The sequence below is a fragment of the Ictalurus punctatus genome, chromosome 27, assembly GCF_001660625.3.
Source record: "Ictalurus punctatus breed USDA103 chromosome 27, Coco_2.0, whole genome shotgun sequence".
Classification (NCBI taxonomy): Eukaryota; Metazoa; Chordata; class Actinopteri; order Siluriformes; family Ictaluridae; genus Ictalurus; species Ictalurus punctatus.
In genome coordinates, this window is record NC_030442.2 from 17,675,494 (window position 1) to 17,693,314 (window position 17,821).

Sequence of the window (17,821 nt, forward strand, 5' to 3'; positions counted from 1 at the left end):
ACGTTCTAGAGTTGCCGCATTTAAATTTGATCGGAAATTTGTGATTTTGATATCGGTAAGAGAAGGCGGGGCGTTTAACGACATGAAAACGCTAAAGTCAGTAAAAGTAAAAGTTTTACGACTTGCAAAGTCAGTAAAATTACTACCGTAATCATTACCGTGATTAGCATGTTAGCAAAATCAGTAGGCGTGGTTAGCACGTTAGCGCTAGCCGTAAACTCGGCAGGTGTTATCTTTACTCGCAGCTTTACGCTGAGGTAAAATATTTGTCTGTCCTTCTGTGTGTGTCCGTCTCGCATGAAGGACACGGTGAGATAAAATCAGTTATTAGTGGAACCACACACACACACACACACACACACACACACTCGCACACAGATTTAAAGTCTTCCTGAACATAGCCGATTCTATTGAGTTGTGCGTCTTCATTAAAACTGATTTGGGGGCGGAGCTACATACAAGTTCATTTTGTGATGTCACTAAACAAACAATCAGTTTTGGACCAATCACGTCTCGGATGAGAGCTTAAAAAAACAGAAACCTGTGCACTAAACTAAGTTGCTATGGTAACAGTCTAGTATTACATGCTACGTAGTTTAATAGCAGTTAGCCAGCTAGCTAACCAAGAAAGCTAGTATTAATGATATTAAGCTGTTAGGGATGGACATGGGAGTGTTTCCTAATTTGCATATTCATGCATATTTATAAATCCCGGTGGACGTTAAAGGTACAGAGGAGTTTTTGTTTGTTTTTTGCTGCTTTTATTTCTTACAACATTTTGGACATCTTTCTGTGTTGCCAGATTTATCGCATCCTGGGGAAGACCGTGGTGTGTTACCCCATCGTTTTTGACCTCAGCGACTTCTACCTTTCTCAGGATGTCATGCTGCTGATCGACGACATCAAGGTGAGCTGCTGTGATGTCACACCTGGCTGAGCTCTCGGGTCATGTGATCAGTTCCAGAAACGAACTAATATCATTTATATTCATATAGAATTACAGTCGTACATATTTGTGTCGCTGTGTGTGTGTGTACACAGAACGCTCTACAGTTCATTAAGCAGTGCTGGAAGATGCCGGGTCGCCCGCTCTTCCTCGTCCTCATCAGAGAGGATAACATCAAGTACGACTCGATTTATAACCAATCACACTCAATAAAATACGCCACTTTTCATTTGTAATGTCTCTTGGTGTCCTGCAGGGGGAGCCGTTTCAACCCTGTACTGGACATGCTGGCCTCCTTCAAGAAGGGCAACATCGGAGGGGTCAAAGTTCACGTCGACAGGCTTCAGGTGAGGTCCTGACTCTCTCCCTCTCTCTCTCTCACACACACACACACACACACACTCCCTCTCTCTCTTTTAACAGTGTGCATTATGTACATTTAAAGATGACAGGCATGTAATACATTTTAATTGGATAATAATCCGTGTTTTTGAGTGAAACCTGGATATGTATGTCCCGATAGAGCCGATGATATAAGCGCAGTGATGAGATGTTTAGAAGTGGCCACGTTTATTGCACTTTGATGTCAGTTTATAAAAAGTACAGGAATGTATTCATCTATTAAGTGATTAATGCTGATGAATATGACCAGGGACATAAACTCTCTTACTCTATTCTTCTTTTAATACACGTTTAATATCTTTAACTGTAATCGTATCAAGTGTGAACTGTTCCTTCTATTTCCTTAAGTAAACAAATAAATAAATAAATAAATATGTTGATTGATTTATATTTAGAGTGCAGGCAGATATAATGGCCATGATGCTGTGTGTAATTTTATCCAGCCTTTAATTGTAACTGGTACATTGTGTATTGACTGGGGTGTGTGTGTGTGTGTGTGTGTGTGTGTGTGTGTGTGTGTGTGTAGACTCTCATCTCCGGAGCTGTGGTTGAGCAGCTGGATTTTCTGCGTGTCAACGAGGCAGAGTAACAACCAGCCTGATCTTAATAATAATAATAATAATAATAATAATAATATTAAGTAAAATAATGTTCGCTGTAGCTTTATGAAATCTAACCCTGATCTAATCCCTCGTCGTGATCGGTGTTTCTCCTCCTTGAAGGATTCCCGAGTTTAAGAGCTTCGAGGAGCTGGAGCTGCCCAAACACTCGAAGGTGAAGCGTCAGACGAGCACGCCCAACGCCTCGGACCTGGAGCAGCAGCCCGAGATCGACATCGACGAGTGGAGGAACAAACCCACGCACGAGATCCTGCAGAAGTTTAACGTGAGTCTCGCATTCAGCGTTTATCCCAGCTGATTAAAGTGATGTGGCGTCGTCTCGTATGCTGTGTGACGGGTGTGTGTGTGTGTGTGTGTGTGTGTTTTTCCTGTCAGGACTGTGTCTGTCTCGCCAGCCAGGCGCAGCTCGCTAGTGTTCTCCTGAAGAAAGAAGGTCCAGACTTCTTCAGCAAAGATGGTACACACACACACACACACACACACACACACACTCACTTACTATAGGTACATAGGTAGATGAGTAGATAAATGCATGAAGGAATAAGCCTCTAATTCTATCCATAGATGGATGGATGGATAGATAGAAGGAAAGATTGATGGATAGATAGACATAAATAGATAGAAAGTTAGATGAGTAGATGAATGAATAAATAAATGAATAAATGCATTCACCTCGAACTCTATTAATCACTCAATCAATAAATAAACACAACAGCTGTTTCTGTATTAGTTGTGAAATTAACTTTATGAAATATTAAATATTATTAATATAATGATAGTAAATAATAATTGAGTAAAATATAATGAAGGTACTTGTAAGTACTTTAAAAATGATTATACATAAATTATTATGATTAGACATTTAATAGCTTGTGTGTGTGTGTGTGTGTGTGTGTGTGTGTGTGTGCGTGTGTGTGTGGTCGATACAGCAGGTGAAAATACTGCTGATAAACCGGCGATGAATCTCTTCCTTAAACGAGACGTGTTCATTCGGTTGATTCGATTATGCGGCGCGTCCGCGATACAAGTCCCTGTGGATCAGCTGTTGCTATGGAAACCATAACGTATTAGAACGAGCGCGTTAATCCGAGTCGTGCCGTTCTACAAAAATGATAATAAACGAACGCCTTCTGCCCAATCAGATTCACGAATTCAGCCGTGCTGTGGTGTAGAAGAATAATCTGGTTTTGTTTTCGCGTCTCCAGAGTTCCTGAACGCTGAGTTGGAGCGGATCTACAGGAGAGCAGGCAGCAGGAAGCTCTGGTCAGATTTCACTTCATACCCCCTAAACACACACACACACACACACTACTGAACATTCATTTCTGCCAAAAGTATGTGCACCCCTGACCATCACACCCATATGTTCTTGTTGACGATTCCAGATTTACCCCTCGGATTTTGGGGCGTGGCTGTGGGGATTTTGGGGCGTGGCTGTGGGGATTTCAGGGCGTGGCTGTGGGGATTTGTGTTCATTCAGCTACAAGAGCGTTAGTGAGGTTGAGGTCAGGCGCTGATGTTGAAGTGAGGAGACTCCAGTTCCAGTTCATCCCAAAAGTGTTCAGTGGGGTTCACATCAGGGTTCTGTACAGGACACTTGTTCTACCTTCTCCCAACCTTCACGGAGCTCGCTTTGTGCACTGTGTGTCATTTGGTTCCTCTTCGTTCCAGTGAAGGGAACCTGTAATGCTACAGCGCAGAGAGACGTTCTACACAATCATGTTCTTCAGACTTTGTGGGAACAGTTTGTGGAGGAACCACATACGGGTGTGATATTCAGGGGTGCACATACTTTTAGTACAGCACATTTGGCCAGTTAGTGTATTTTGGATTGTCCTCCTGTCTTCATCTAGCTCTGAACCCTTTACTGCAATCCAGATATTGATTTCGACTTTTGTTGTACTGTAGCACCCTGATCAAATCGATTTGATAATTATTAACTCTTTACCCACATGATATCTGTTGAATAATAATAATTATTATTACTGCATAAGTATTTATAATACATACTGGAGGGTTTGTGTCAGAATAATGCCAAAACCTGTGAGATGACCTGAAGGTTAATATAGAAAATATTATGATGAGAAATGAGTGATGAGAGAGTAGTCTCCAGTTCTATTGTTTCCTCTGCAGTTAAAATGTAAATAAATAAATAAATAAATAGATAAATAAGATTTGGAAAGTGGGTGAAAAGAAATGACACACGGTGAATCGTGATAGCTTGCTATTGTTTGGTCTAGTGTTTTGCTTAGCATTAAATGAAAGATTTCATTGAAAACTTTCCAACAGCAGTGTATATTTTTTTGAAAGGATATTAAAAACTTGTGTGTGTGTGTGTGTATATATATATATATATATATATATATATATATATATATATATATATAAATGTATACACACACATGCATACAGTTGTGCCCAAAAGTTTGCATACCCATTGCAGCATTCACTGATGCTCAAGAAGGCAACAGAATACATTAAGAGCCAGGGGGGTGTAAACTTTTGAACAGGATGATCAGTGTTATTTTGTTTAAAGATCTTTTTTTTTTTTTTCATTTAGTACCGCCCTTCAGACCTTAAATAAGATGTCTCCCAGAATATAAAATACTAAGAATTTACACTGATTATCCTGTTCAAAAGTTTACACCCCCCTGGCTCTTAACGTGTTAGTCGTGTTACCTTCTGTAATCGTCGTGTACGAGTCCCTCGGTCGTCCCCAGTGTGAAAAGATGGCTCTCGACATCATATAGGCGCTATTGGAAAGGGCTCAAATATACAGAAGATGCTGGGAAAGTAAAGAATGTGCAGGACCGGGAGGATTTTTCTGAAGAACAGTGGGCGGTTTAACTGATCAGGACGAACGAGGGACTCGTGAAGAACTCTCACAACACGTAAACACACCACGTCGTCGATCATCCAGGTGACGACACACGGGATTAATAATCGAGCGTGTGTAAACTTTTGAACAGGGTAATTTTTATAAATTCAGCTATTATCGTGTCTTGTGGACTGTGTGTAAACATCTGCTATGTGAAATAGTTTATTCAGGACTAAATAAACAACATGGGATTTTTATGATCCGTCTTATTTTGTTCACAGTGTTAAGATTTAGCAGATTCTGCAAGGGGTACGCAAACTTTTGGGCACAACTATGTGTATGTATATATATATATATATATATATATAAAGCACCTGCTCACATAAATAACGCCACTAGCCTTGAATTTTATCCAGGAGCAAGTGACTTCTTTTACAACGCACCGCTTATTCTGAAACGTCTAACAGTGCGTTTATTGTCTGTTTAATGAATGAACGCGTTAACAGCGCTCTTTATCATCCGAGTCAAACGTGGTGGAGAGAGAAATCACAATTTAATTATAAGCAAAACAAAACAGCACAAGTTCAAGGCACTGGCATGACATCACCACGTCTCAGCACTCATCTTCTCTTGTCTGTTCTTTCTGTCTTTTGATTGAAATCTCTCCTGTAAAAATGAATTTATTTCCGAACATGTTAACCTGGCGTAGGATGGCGGTGCGTTGCGCAGCAGCCGCTACTCAGAAGTTCGCCAGTTCTATAGCGCCTCATATAACGACCCTGTTGGTCCATGGTAAACAGGTAACGCGCGGGGGGCGGGGTCACTGCTTCTGCATGCTTCTCTTTATATATCTGTCGAGACTGAGTGAAACATCACCGAGTTTTCCATTAACAGGAGAGCACGCTTCACTGACGAGCTGCGATGATGATGATGATGATGGTGCATTTTATATTAATGTACACCTGTGATTAATGGGTTCTTGTGTGTGAAGATCGATCAGTAACTGAAGCTAATAATAACAGACCTGCCAACCTTTACGCGTCGTGTGCAGGAGATCAGTCGGAGTGCGTTGACACAAGAGTTTTCACTCAAATACATCGAAAGAATCCGCCCCCTAGATGGGACTCTCGGATGGAAGCCCCGCCCCCTTCCTACAGCTCGTCTCGTCGCAATAAACGTATTTTTAAAATGCTCTGTTTGACAAAGTAATATCATTGATTTTATTTATTTATTTTTTTTAAAGGAAACATTTATTTAACATCTATGGAAGGAGTCTCCAGTGTCAGAACTTTAGGAAGTTAATCAGCACAGGAAAGTGTTCACCGTTACACGTTTTACACGTTCTGGTTTCTGGGTAAAATGACCGCTGTGTTGTTAATTAATTAATTAATTAATTAGTTTTTAGAGAGAGAGAGAGGTAGTGGTGAGGGAGTACGTGTAACGCTGCTATGACGTAAATGAAGACAGGAAATAACTCGACTCCCGGTCGCACCACATTACATCTAATGATCCCAAATTGTCCGAATACTCGATGCTGATTGGCGTTAAAATCGTGTAACGCACACCTAGCCCTGGATTATCCCTTACGTATAAACCGGCAAAATGCGTGACGCGTGTTAACGGCGTGTTTTTTTTGCTTTTTACTCGGGAACTGCACATTATTTCCCTTCTATGTTGGCAGCTCTGTAATATTATTATTATTATTATTATTATTATTATTATTATTATTATTAAAATGCAGGGGCGTGCACTTCCGGCGGGTCGTTTTGGAAAACCGATGGTGGGATCTAGGGAAGAGAAAAAATGTTCAAATTTAACTCGGTTGAACTTTTTATCGTTTTCATTTAGTGAAGCGTGTTCGTTGTCGTGCTGAGCTTCGCACCCTCCCTCATTTATTTAATTTGAGCTGGGCGATATGGAAACGATACGAGATCAATACTTTAGGAAAATACTCTGATAACGAAAGCGTGATGAGAGAGCGCTTACATATCGAATCGTGCTGCGTAAAAGTATTCATTAAATATATAATAAGCTACAGTGCTCGACCAAACCAGACTCCTTTATGTAAATGAGGCTACGGTGATCCCCGCCTCCTGTTTCGTGATTGGTTGCGTGTGTAAATTGACATTATCGCCCAGCTCTCGGTGTACGTGTCCACTACAGAACGCACGAATCTCCGCATCTCATAAATTAGTGAACATTAAAATACCTATTCTGGAGTCTATTCTACGGTTTAAAGGGATCCTTTGAGAATGAATCGCTGAGACTTTAGAACGATTGGACTTGAATATTCCCACTGCACGTTTGTCATTCAGCGCCGCTTCCTGCCTGAGGGACCGACCCGAGGACGCTAATGGCTCATTGTGAAGGCGCCGTGCGTAGGGAACGCTCGTTAATTTAGCCGGTTATTGAAACGCACGCATGGCTGAGCGAGTAGACGGAGAGACGGGGGGACGGAGAGAGAGACGGGGGGACGGAGAGAGAGACGGGGGGACGGCGAGAGAGACGGGGGGACGGAGAGAGAGACGGGGGGACGGCGAGCAGCCTTTGATGGTGGTGGAAATAAACGCTCATGAAATAAAGCTTTCTGCTTGTAAAGTTCAGGATCTGAAGTCGTGTACAGTTTCGTAAAGATAAAGATAGCATTTTTACTTTCCCGATAACGATCCCGATACTGAAATCTCGTAACGGCCGATATGGATACCCCTTTAAAAACTACTACAAAACCGCTTCCACTGCAAATATAATAACGTACATTAACTATAGATGTAATCAAATCAGTCCTAACAAAGACATACGGTCATGTCTCTCTGTGTAAACATTTCCAGTTCAAAAAATCTTTTCCAAATCCAGTTCCAGTCACTCCCCCCCATTTATCACAGGATCGGATTGAATTCCTTCTTCTTCTGCTTCTTCTTCTTCTTCTTCTTCTCTGATATTCGATCCGCCGCTTTTAAAAACGATTCTCGTTTGTTTCGCTGCTGATCCTGGGTATCGGATCGTCTCTGCTAGCGGTATTAAAGGAAATAAAAGCTTTCCCGAGTGCTAAACTTGACGCGAATACATTACTCACTCCAGTGTACTACATGAAGAACTTCCTGCTGTTGATGTTCCTGTTCAGCCGGGCTGTGAGTGTTAACCCGTGTGGGATGATGTGTTTCTGTTCACCAGGTCCGTTGTACGTCTCGCTGCCGGTCTCTTAACTAAGCTAGTGGACAGCCTTGCTCCGAGTATTACTAGCGTTTTAGTGCATGGCAAGCAGGTAAGTGGGAACCAAGATCAGGAGGTCCAAAGAAAGACCCCAGTTTAAAAATGTAGAGCGGTAGAAATGGTAGAAGTATTTCTAACTTGTATGTATAAAAGAAAAAACTAAATCAACAACAACATTTTAATGTTCACTGATCATTTGTGTATGTATTTTCCACTAAATTTACAAACGCGCATGTTTCACTGCAAGTCCGATAGGTCCAGTCTCTAATCCTCTGTACGCTGCTAACGTAGCTGTTCACACTGCTAATGCTAATGCTAGTGGTTTCTTGTTAGGAGAACATGTCTCGTTTGTAAGTCGCTTTGGATAAAAGCGTCTGCTAAATGAATAACTGTAAATGTAGGAGTGAGACGATATGGTGATGGATGTAGCGCGTTAGTGAACGGCTCAAATGAGCTAACTAGTGCAGAGGGACAGAACACCTCAGAGGGGAAACGATGTACGTTTTCTTCCGCGTTCAGAAGTTTATCGAAACAATGTAGAAACCCCGATTTCTCAATATGTTTTTACTTAAAAAAAAAAAAACAAAAAAAAAAACAAGAACAATACACTGAAGGACCCGGGGTAACAGTGGGATTTGCGAGGACGCGCCTGTATTTTCAGCCTCGTATATCAACCCCAATGAAAAATTCACACCAGATGTACAAACATTTTGCTGATATTTCTTCGTCTGTATGTCGATGAACGCCGAGCAGCCGTGAACTACCGAGCGCATCCGTGGTAGATTTACGTTTAGCCACGCGCACAAAGCTCACAGCGAGCTGAAAATGACGACTACACAGTGAAAGAGCGCGTCCTAAGCGGCTCCTAACGCAGCTCAGCCACTGCAGCTACCACGGACACGCTCTAACTCCTCCTACTCTTCTAGGGTTCTGTTACTTTTGTCCTAATTGAATGGCCGATCTTCTTTGTCTATATTTGCGCTTTCTTTTTGTCGTTAATATGAAACACGGAGTTATTTATTAAATTGGTGTGTGAATGTGAGTAAATACATTCAAAACTATTGGAACGGCAAGGCAAATTCTTTTTTTTTTGGTGCTGTACACCAAAGGCATTTGGGTTTGAGATGAAAAGATGGAGATGAGACAAGAGTTTAGGATTTTGTTTCCTGGTGTTTACATCTACACGTGTTCAACAACATAAAACATACAACCTTTTATCAGACCACCCAATTTTTTTTTAAAAGTATAAGAACTCACTATATATATTTACAGCAGCGGTTCCTTTCTTTTTCAGGACATTCCAGATTGTTGTATTGGCTTTGCCCAATGTTTCTGCAATGCCTCTGATTGATTTTCTATTTTCTCAGCTTCAAAATGGCTCACTTTTCTCCCATAGACAGCTCTCTGATCTTCCTGTTGGTTTATCCTTTTTTTAACAAGAAATGCAGTCTTCACAGGTGAAACTGAAGGATAAAACCAAGAGTAGATGTTCAGCGCTATTTATTGCTTAAACATTCGATCTAACAGGACACGCCTGGGAACAAGAAACACCCGTCATGTTCCAATATTTTTGCTCATCCACAAATTGAGTGGTCGGATACAAAATGCGGTATGTTCTATATCGTTTACATATAAATACCAGGAAATAAAAGTTGAAATCTTTCATCTTTTGATCTCAAAACCAAACGTCTTCAGGCTACAGCAAAAAACAAATTTCGCTCGTTACAGTTCGGTCATCAGGCCATGAGTGTACGGTCATTTTTTCATCACATGACAGTAAAACGTCGACTGATTTGTTCTCGGGACAGAACAGGAACATCTGACCGTTTTTTTCTGAAGATTAGTTTTTAATCATTTCCTGCAGATATTTGAGATTCCCTGAGCGTGGTACATCATACCGATATATCGTCCCACCCTCTATACACATATATATATATATATATTATAATACTACTTGCTGTATACTGTACATCCTCTGATGTGTCCTGTGCTCTCTCTATCCCAACTCCAACTCATTCTTTTATTTTCATATATATGCATGTATGTATGTTTTCAGTTCTATACCATTTCTCAGATTAATTGCGTTAGATTAACTGCAGGCCTTTTCCCCCCTCCGACAGTCCCGAACTGATTTATTAGACTGAATCTCCAGGAGGATGAAATCTGCATATAGATTGCATCCTCAAGGCAGTTTTTTTTTTTAAAAACGCTTTAATAGCCTGAAACATAGTTTTGTTCTGAAAACTGGGTCAGTCCACATTTGAGCCATGCAGGCTGCGGTGCTTAAGCCTCAGAGACGAGACCTGCAAAAAATACGAAAGGGATCGAGACCTTCCGGGGGGGGGGTTACGAGCACAAATCTGCCTGCTGTCTGTTTTGGATAAATTGCGGGTCGCGGGGCCGAGTTTAAAAGCGCTCGGGCTGGAATAATAAAATGACGAGGTGAGACGTTTTATTCAAATGCAGAAGAAACAGGTAGATTAGCGGGGGAACGGAGCGGGGGGGGACGAGACGAGACGGCCGTGGTTATGAACTTTTGGCTTTTGGAATGTTTTTACTGGTTTAGTGTAGAATTAGTTTGGAGAAATCGGACACATCGGAGCATGGACGAAATAATTCACCATTCGCGAGTGGATGATTTTGAGAGTTAACTATTTTGTTGTCGTCGCTGTACCAGGTGACTCTGGGTCTTTTTGGACACGAGGAGGAGGTGATCTCTAACCCGCTGTCTCCGGCTGTCATTAAGGACATCATTTACAGGAAGTGCAGTCCTCACGGCGAGCGAGAGGCCGTGCTGCAGCAGGAGCTCGTCATCCACATCGGCTGGATCATCTCCAACAACCCCGAGCTGTTCAGCGGCATGCTCAAGATCCGCATCGGGTAACAAACCGACACGTTGACCAGTCCTTAACTCCATTTGAACCACGTCACCGACGCGTTCATTCCAACCCAACTGCATGACGGAAAAGAAACGCCGTATCTAGTTACACCACGCCACAGCGCTGCTACGTTCTGGATTCTGATTGGCCAGAAGGCGTTGATTCATTTTCTATAACGGCGGCTCCGACGGTAGCGGGTCAGAGGTAAAGCTGTGACCGTTTTCCGACATCTTCAGAGGAGTTTACGCTTATTGACATTTCGCATTTAAAAAAAATAATGTGATAGACAGATTGCTGTGGAACAAGAGGAATAAAACACTTACACAGCGATCTGCCGTTATAGGAAATGAATCAACTCAAGCTTCATAACAGCAGCCTGTAGATGATTCTTTTACTGTTGATTTAACGAGTTAATATTTCTAATAAATTACTCCGAGGTGTCATGCGGCTGGAGGTTTTTGATCTGCTAAGAACATAAAGTAAGTTACAGTAGGGTTTCTACTGTAGAAAGAAAGTTTGTCGTGATGGTTTGTTCCATGGTGTGAATTTGGAATTATTATTATTATTATTATTTTGGAACAGCTGGATCGTCCAGGCCATGAAACACGAGCTGAAGATCCGTGCAGGAGACATGCCGCCTCAGGACATCTACCAAATGTCACCTAGTGACGTCAAACAGCTGCTGTTGGACGTTCTTCAACCTCAACAGACCGGCAGGTGAGAAACATAAACCTCACTGTTTTACGCGACTCATCAAACTCCTGCTTTTCCTTTTAAGGCCATTCCCAGTTTCAATTCGATGTTCTAGATGTTCAGTAGATTTCTAGATGATGTTCTTCTGGCCTGGTCCTAGATTCTTTTCTGATCAGCAGATGAACATGATTCTGGTCAGAGAGGTTCTGAGTCTTAAATTTAATCAAAAGGTTAGTAAAACCATTAAAAATGACTTTTTTGTAAAAAAAAAACCAAAAAACATCAGGGCGTGGCTGAATCGGCGTCAGATCGACGGATCTCTGAATCGTACGCCGCTCGGGTTTTACGATCGCGTCTGGCAGATTCTGGAGCGGACGAGTAACGGCATCATGGTGGGAGGTCTTCACCTGCCTCAGGTAAACTCATCACCGTTTTGTTTGGAACAGGGCTTTACACAACACACGCTCATTAACTGTCATACTGTGTGACGTTTCACCGTAACATTCTCTTAACATGACCTCGTATTTAAGTGTGCTTCATCTGGAGATCCAGGATTCCAGTGTAGCTCGCTGTGTAAATATAAGGCGCTCTTTTCCAGACCTGGAAAATGACAGACATTTGGACTTTTTGAAAGAGTGCAGAGGTTCGGAGCTCTCCTTGCAATCTTGCAAAAACGAGTATAACCAACGCGAGACCATTAAATTATCAATGGAAGAAAAACAAAAAATTCAATGAATCCAACAAAATCAGTAATAAATCCTCCATTTTGGTGCAGCTTTAGCGGTGACTCGGTATGAGTGAGTAATCTTCAGGTTCTTATGTTAAATGAAAGTTAATATACAGTTTTGTTTTAAAGAATTATAAATATTAATTGTGATTCGTCCAGATTCCTAGTTCAATTGTCCTACTTCAAGTCCTATTTACACCAACGTTTTCTCCATTGGGAGTTTGTTTAGGATTAACCCTACCTGCCCTTGCGCATCTGGTTTCTAGAAAGCTAGCTAACAAACACGCCATTTATAAATCTTTTTTTTTTTTTTTTAATTATATAATGTCATTTTTCCTGATTAGCTGCATAACAAGCCACCATTGTATAGAAATTATTATTATAATCCAGTCGGAAAGTTTTATATAAGATATGACGTTGGTACAGGATGAAACCGTTCAACTGGGAGAACTGGCTGGTTGAGTAAACGAGGGGGCAATTACTTTTGTTGTTGGGGAAATGAGTTTCTTAAAGAAAATAACTGATGAGACTGGTGCATGCTGAATATCGTGGTATATATTGGTGCTTATCTTCACAACACACCACTGTTCCCCTGTTTAGCAACCCACTCTGTCTGATATGACCATGTACGAGATGAACTTCTCCCTGCTGGTGGAGGACACGCTGAAGAACATCGTGCTGCCCGAATACAGACAGATCATTGTGGAGGTGAGGCTCTGGTTCAAGCACATGTTGATATATTAAAGGACATAGCAGTAAAGTGTGTGTACGGTGCGGTTCTTCTCCGGTTCTCCCCAGCTCCTGATGGTGGTGTCGCTGGTGCTGGAGAGAAACCCGGAGCTGGAGTTTCAGGAGAAGGTGGATCTGGATCGGCTGGTGAGAGAAGCCTTCTGTGATTTCCAGAGGGATCGAGGACGAGCCGATGCGGCTCAGAGTCAGGTGAGTGAGCTGTCATCACCACCACTATCACCATTGCCACTATCTTGACCATCATAAACATCATTATCACTGCCACTATCACCATTATGACATGTTTACAATGATTGATTCCACAAGACCTTGTAAATAATAATAATAATAATAATGTTACAGAAGGAGATGGAGGTGTTCTATAACACTCCTCCACTGGGGAAGAGAGGCACCTCCAGCTACCTGACTAAAGCTGTGATGATCCAGCTGCTACAGGGGGAAGTGAAGCCCTGCAAGGACGACCCCTGCTCCGTCAGCTGAACACACTTTCCTCCCCCCCCCGCTCTCTCTCCCTCTCGGTCTTGTTTTTCCTTCTTAGTCCAGTTTATTTTTAGCATGTAGAGCGTTCTCACCCTTTGCACTTCCTCTTGCACATTTTTAAACTGCACTGTTACACTGAATTTTTTTAAAAACCCGAGTGTTCAGTTCACTTCCTGACCCTCTCATCCCACACCTTCCTCACATAACGCTTTACTTCATCGATTCGGCCTCTGACGGCCCCGTTTACAACTCGCACCATTAAACAAAAACAAAAAGTGAAACCCGGTTTGTACAGTATAGTGATGATGATAATGTGAGCAAAATATTATCAGTAAGCTACTCGTATCCTATTTGTCCCATACACAGCTAAGCCCCACCCACCTAGCCGCATAGATACAATTCCATTGGCTCATATTTCCAGCATGGTTCTGGCGCTATTTAGGCAACGTTTACACCGCATCCCACCGTAAATATATTTACGTTCATTCTAGAAACTTAAGCAACAGCTTAGAAACAATAAAACTGGGTTAAACAGACTACAGCTGGCGACCTAGCATTACACCAAGTGGCTGTCATGAATCCATGAATCTAAATATTCACTTAAATAAAGTCTTGAGGCATCGCTGCAGTAACGACATATTTTTTACACACGCTAGAGAGATCGACATCAAGATATTTTGGTAAAAAAGCTGTCAGTTTTAATGGCTAATTGTGGTTAAAATCATTTATTTATATGGAATATTGTGTTACGATCGTAACGTGAACTCAAGGGTAATATAATAATACTGATTAGGTTTATTCATGCACTCTTTATACACACCCACACCTTCACCCTACTCGTCTTCCTCAGATCTACTCTCTTCGTTTTCGGCCCGGTCAGTTCCCGCTTTGCTTTTATTATATGCTGGACCAAACGGGACAAAATTAAACGCTAATATTCACGCTTGGTATTTATTAACAGCTGTTTTATTTGATTGTTTTACTCTCAACGACCTCTCTGCAGTAAAGCTAGCGTCCGAGTAAGACGGAGAGCATGTTAGCGTTAAAGTGGTTGAAAATGCGAAAAGCAGAAGCAGATCAAGCTAGGTCGCTAACTAGCTAGCAAACGTTAGCCAATAACACAACAGAGCTGTGCATAACCTAATCGAATTAGCCGACCCCACCCACTGAGGGTGAGGGACAGGTGAGCTTACCTTGTAGTAAGACAGCCAAGCGATTAAGGCGCAAGTTCAAGTCTGAATGCATAAGTTTGTGCCCCCCTAGGTTTTTGAATGCAAACTATATCCCTATGTAAACATTGACGTGTGGTAACGAAGACGCGGCGTAGAACTGAACACACCGCGTCTTTAATGCGCTGCTGCGAGTTTGACTGATTTATTTATTTATTAAAAGATGTATAATAATTTTGGCTCGTTCGGTCCAGCACGTGTAGTTCCACACTTACACCAGCCTGCTTACAACAAACTGAACACTGTGAACAGAAAAACAAATCGGACTTTTATATTTTATTTCGTTTTTTTTTTTTTACCTGCCTCCGCTGATTTTCTGCAGGATGTCAGGATGCGTCCGTGTTTCTCACTTCTCTCTGCATGTGGATTTTTTTTTGTCGCATGATGGTGGAACTATGTAAAAATAGAAAAAGATTAAAAAATAGAAAAGATTATTCTAGAGTTTTATGTTTAGAAGGATTTTCACCGCTTTAGCAGACCTTTCCTAGTCCTAAAGCTTCGGTGGAGTCTATTAGAGAGAGAGTGTGTGTGTGTGTGTGTGTGTGTGTGTGTTCGTTCATTCTCCCTGAAGACTTTTTATAGACCCTTAAGTGTAGAAATGAAATAAATGCTAATCTGAAGTGCACACTGATGTGTTCTGGTCTTTTCAGGTTTTGTGTGTGTGTGTGTGTGTGTGTGTGTGTGGGGGGGGGGGGGGGGGGGGGGTTTCTACTCTTTTTGAATAGAACAAAAAAAAATCTAATTAAATGATGAATTAAGCAGGGGTGTGTCCGATCCAAATCACACGGCGAAATGTACAGAAACTTGTGTTTCTGATACGAAACAGATCGGAAGCAGGAAAGGTAACGGAATATCTTTTACAGTAAGGAATACATTACACTCACAGCAATCCTACGATGTATGACAGGCAGGAAACGGACTCACGCAGCATTCCTCTAGAACAGCCAAAATTCATTTTAGGAAACGAGACACATCACACTCAGTATAATATCAAATGGGCTGGACCATAAAAAAAAAAATTCAAATAAATCACATTAGTGACCGGAAACCCATCAACAACTCCATACTCTCCGACTGCACACACACACCCCTGTACACTTGCTCATTCAGAGGAGCACTGGTTCGGGCCAGACGGGTCTGAGCCGACAGGAAGGCTACGCTAACTCAGATAAACACTCTCTGCAACCGTGGTGAGGAGAAGAGCATCTCAGAACCGACAACATGTCCAACCTTGAGGCGGATGAGCTACACCAGAAGAAAACCACATCGCGTTACAGTCCTGTCAGCCAACGACACGCCAAGATCCGCGGCTACGCACTCGCGCAGACTGGGCATGTTCACACACACGCGCTACGGGGTTCTTTAGCAATCAAATCTTAGTTCATTTTAAAATAAACCTCAGATCAAGTGTGTGTGTGTGATGGTTAGCAGTGCTCTCACGTCTCCGCTTCCTTTTACTGAGAGAATCTACAGGGATGTGATGAGCGCTGGACCCCAATCATCATCATCATCATCATCATCATCATCACTCTGATGCACTTAAAGTGCACTTTGATGCTTTAGTTTTAGTTCAGCGTTAATATCCAAAAGTAAAAAGCTCTATAAAACCAAACAAGTACGAGATCCTGTGGCTCGGCTGGATGAGAGAAATAATAGAGAAAATAGATTAAAGAGTCTAAGGAAAGACGAACGCTCTCATACATGCAGCTCTCACGCTAACCACACCCACTCCCAGCATACACCACAGAGAGAGAGAGAGAGAGACAGACAGACACACACAGAGAGAGAGAGAGAGAGAGAGAGAGAGAGAGAGAGAGAGAAAGAGAGAGAGAGAGAGAGAGAGAGAGAGAGAGGGGCTATAAAAAGAGTAAGGTTTTCTCTCATAAAAGTTAACAGGGCTTTAAAGTCAGAGCGCTGAAGCGTGTCATAATGGCCACCGCGTCTGAAACAGAGAAATCTTCAGTCTTCTTCACAGCTGAAACTATAACGTATTCATAACGTATTCATAACGTATGCGTGGCCCGATATGATAACTGATAACATAACTCAGTATTAGTAATTCTCTTGCGGTTCATGATTAAACCCTCAGTGTGTAAAGAGGAGGAGTCTGCAGCAGGGCAGGTCATATCGGATCGGATCGGATGATGACATTGAGATCAGTTATAATCCCAGTACACTTTTCTAACACACTGAGGAGATCCTCATGTCTATCACTTTTTTTTTTTTTTTTAAACTGGCTGAAAGTAGTTAGTTGGACATTTTTTTTTTTTTAATCAATTAAAAAAAATTGTACTTAACCTTTAAAAAGGTGTAAATTGAACAGATTCGACTTTAAAAAGAAATTCTACGTTCCAGTGTTAAACAGATTTTTTTTTTAAATATAAAAAATAGAAATAAAAACATTTTGTAGACATGGTTATTAATTTTATTCTATTTAAATTATGGGGTTTTTTTTCCAGCCCTAACAGGTAAACACAGCTGTTTCCAAATCCGTCTCTGCCCTCATGGCTAGTCAACTCTTCTTTTATTTATTTATTTATTGTTTTTTCCCTTTTACGTTCGACCTGAAAATCAATTTAGTGTTTTTCTTGGAAAATCAGCTCCGTGTTCAAAAAAAGAAGAAGAAATTGCTGAGACGTGCAGCAGTGTGCATCTGTCCTACTTCTCCACATCCTGATTAAATCCCGAGTGATGGAGTGCGGCGCTCGTTCCCGGCGGCTGATGATGAAACCGCGGCTGATATTTTTACATCCTTAGAACGTGGTCTCCGTTTTTTAAAAAGTTACGGAGAGCTCGTCTTACTTTCCGGGACAGTTTTATTTTTAGAAGCGTCGGGTGCCGGGGGAAGGACACGAGACTCCTCCGCTTGACGTTACAGGTGGAGACACGGTGCCGTTACGGTCTCCAGGCGAGACTCATTCTGAAACCAGAGTTGAGCAGGAGATGATCTCCTGCCTTGTGTTCCGGGGATAATCCCTGACCCTAGATAAAGCGTATATTGAAAATGAAAAAGAATTTAAATATATACTGTGTGTATTTCCTCAGTGGATGGACTTGTAACACTTTT

At 41.7% G+C, this 17,821-nt stretch overlaps 1 protein-coding gene across 6 annotated transcripts in view; it reads left to right on the forward strand.

Moving 5' to 3' along the window:
- phkb (phosphorylase kinase, beta) overlaps positions 1-15,379 on the forward strand; it is a 79,587-nt gene extending 64,208 nt beyond the window's left edge. For 5 of the 6 annotated variants that reach the window (XM_017458545.3, XM_017458548.3, XM_017458549.2 and 2 more), the window contains 14 exons: positions 803-907; positions 1,042-1,124; positions 1,203-1,293; positions 1,875-1,933; positions 2,071-2,233; positions 2,344-2,425; positions 3,174-3,231; positions 7,958-8,048; positions 10,674-10,876; positions 11,458-11,592; positions 11,855-11,984; positions 12,896-13,003; positions 13,094-13,234; positions 13,388-15,379. In XM_017458545.3, the coding sequence (XP_017314034.1) occupies positions 803-907; positions 1,042-1,124; positions 1,203-1,293; positions 1,875-1,933; positions 2,071-2,233; positions 2,344-2,425; positions 3,174-3,231; positions 7,958-8,048; positions 10,674-10,876; positions 11,458-11,592; positions 11,855-11,984; positions 12,896-13,003; positions 13,094-13,234; positions 13,388-13,525 (1,587 nt within the window). In that variant the 3' untranslated portion in view covers positions 13,526-15,379. Of the gene's footprint in view, positions 1-802; positions 908-1,041; positions 1,125-1,202; positions 1,294-1,874; positions 1,934-2,070; positions 2,234-2,343; positions 2,426-3,173; positions 3,232-5,495; positions 5,587-7,957; positions 8,049-10,673; positions 10,877-11,457; positions 11,593-11,854; positions 11,985-12,895; positions 13,004-13,093; positions 13,235-13,387 lie in introns of all 6 variants that reach the window. The other variant, XM_053676653.1, reaches the window with a different exon arrangement.
- The last annotated feature ends 2,442 nt before the right edge of the window (positions 15,380-17,821 follow it).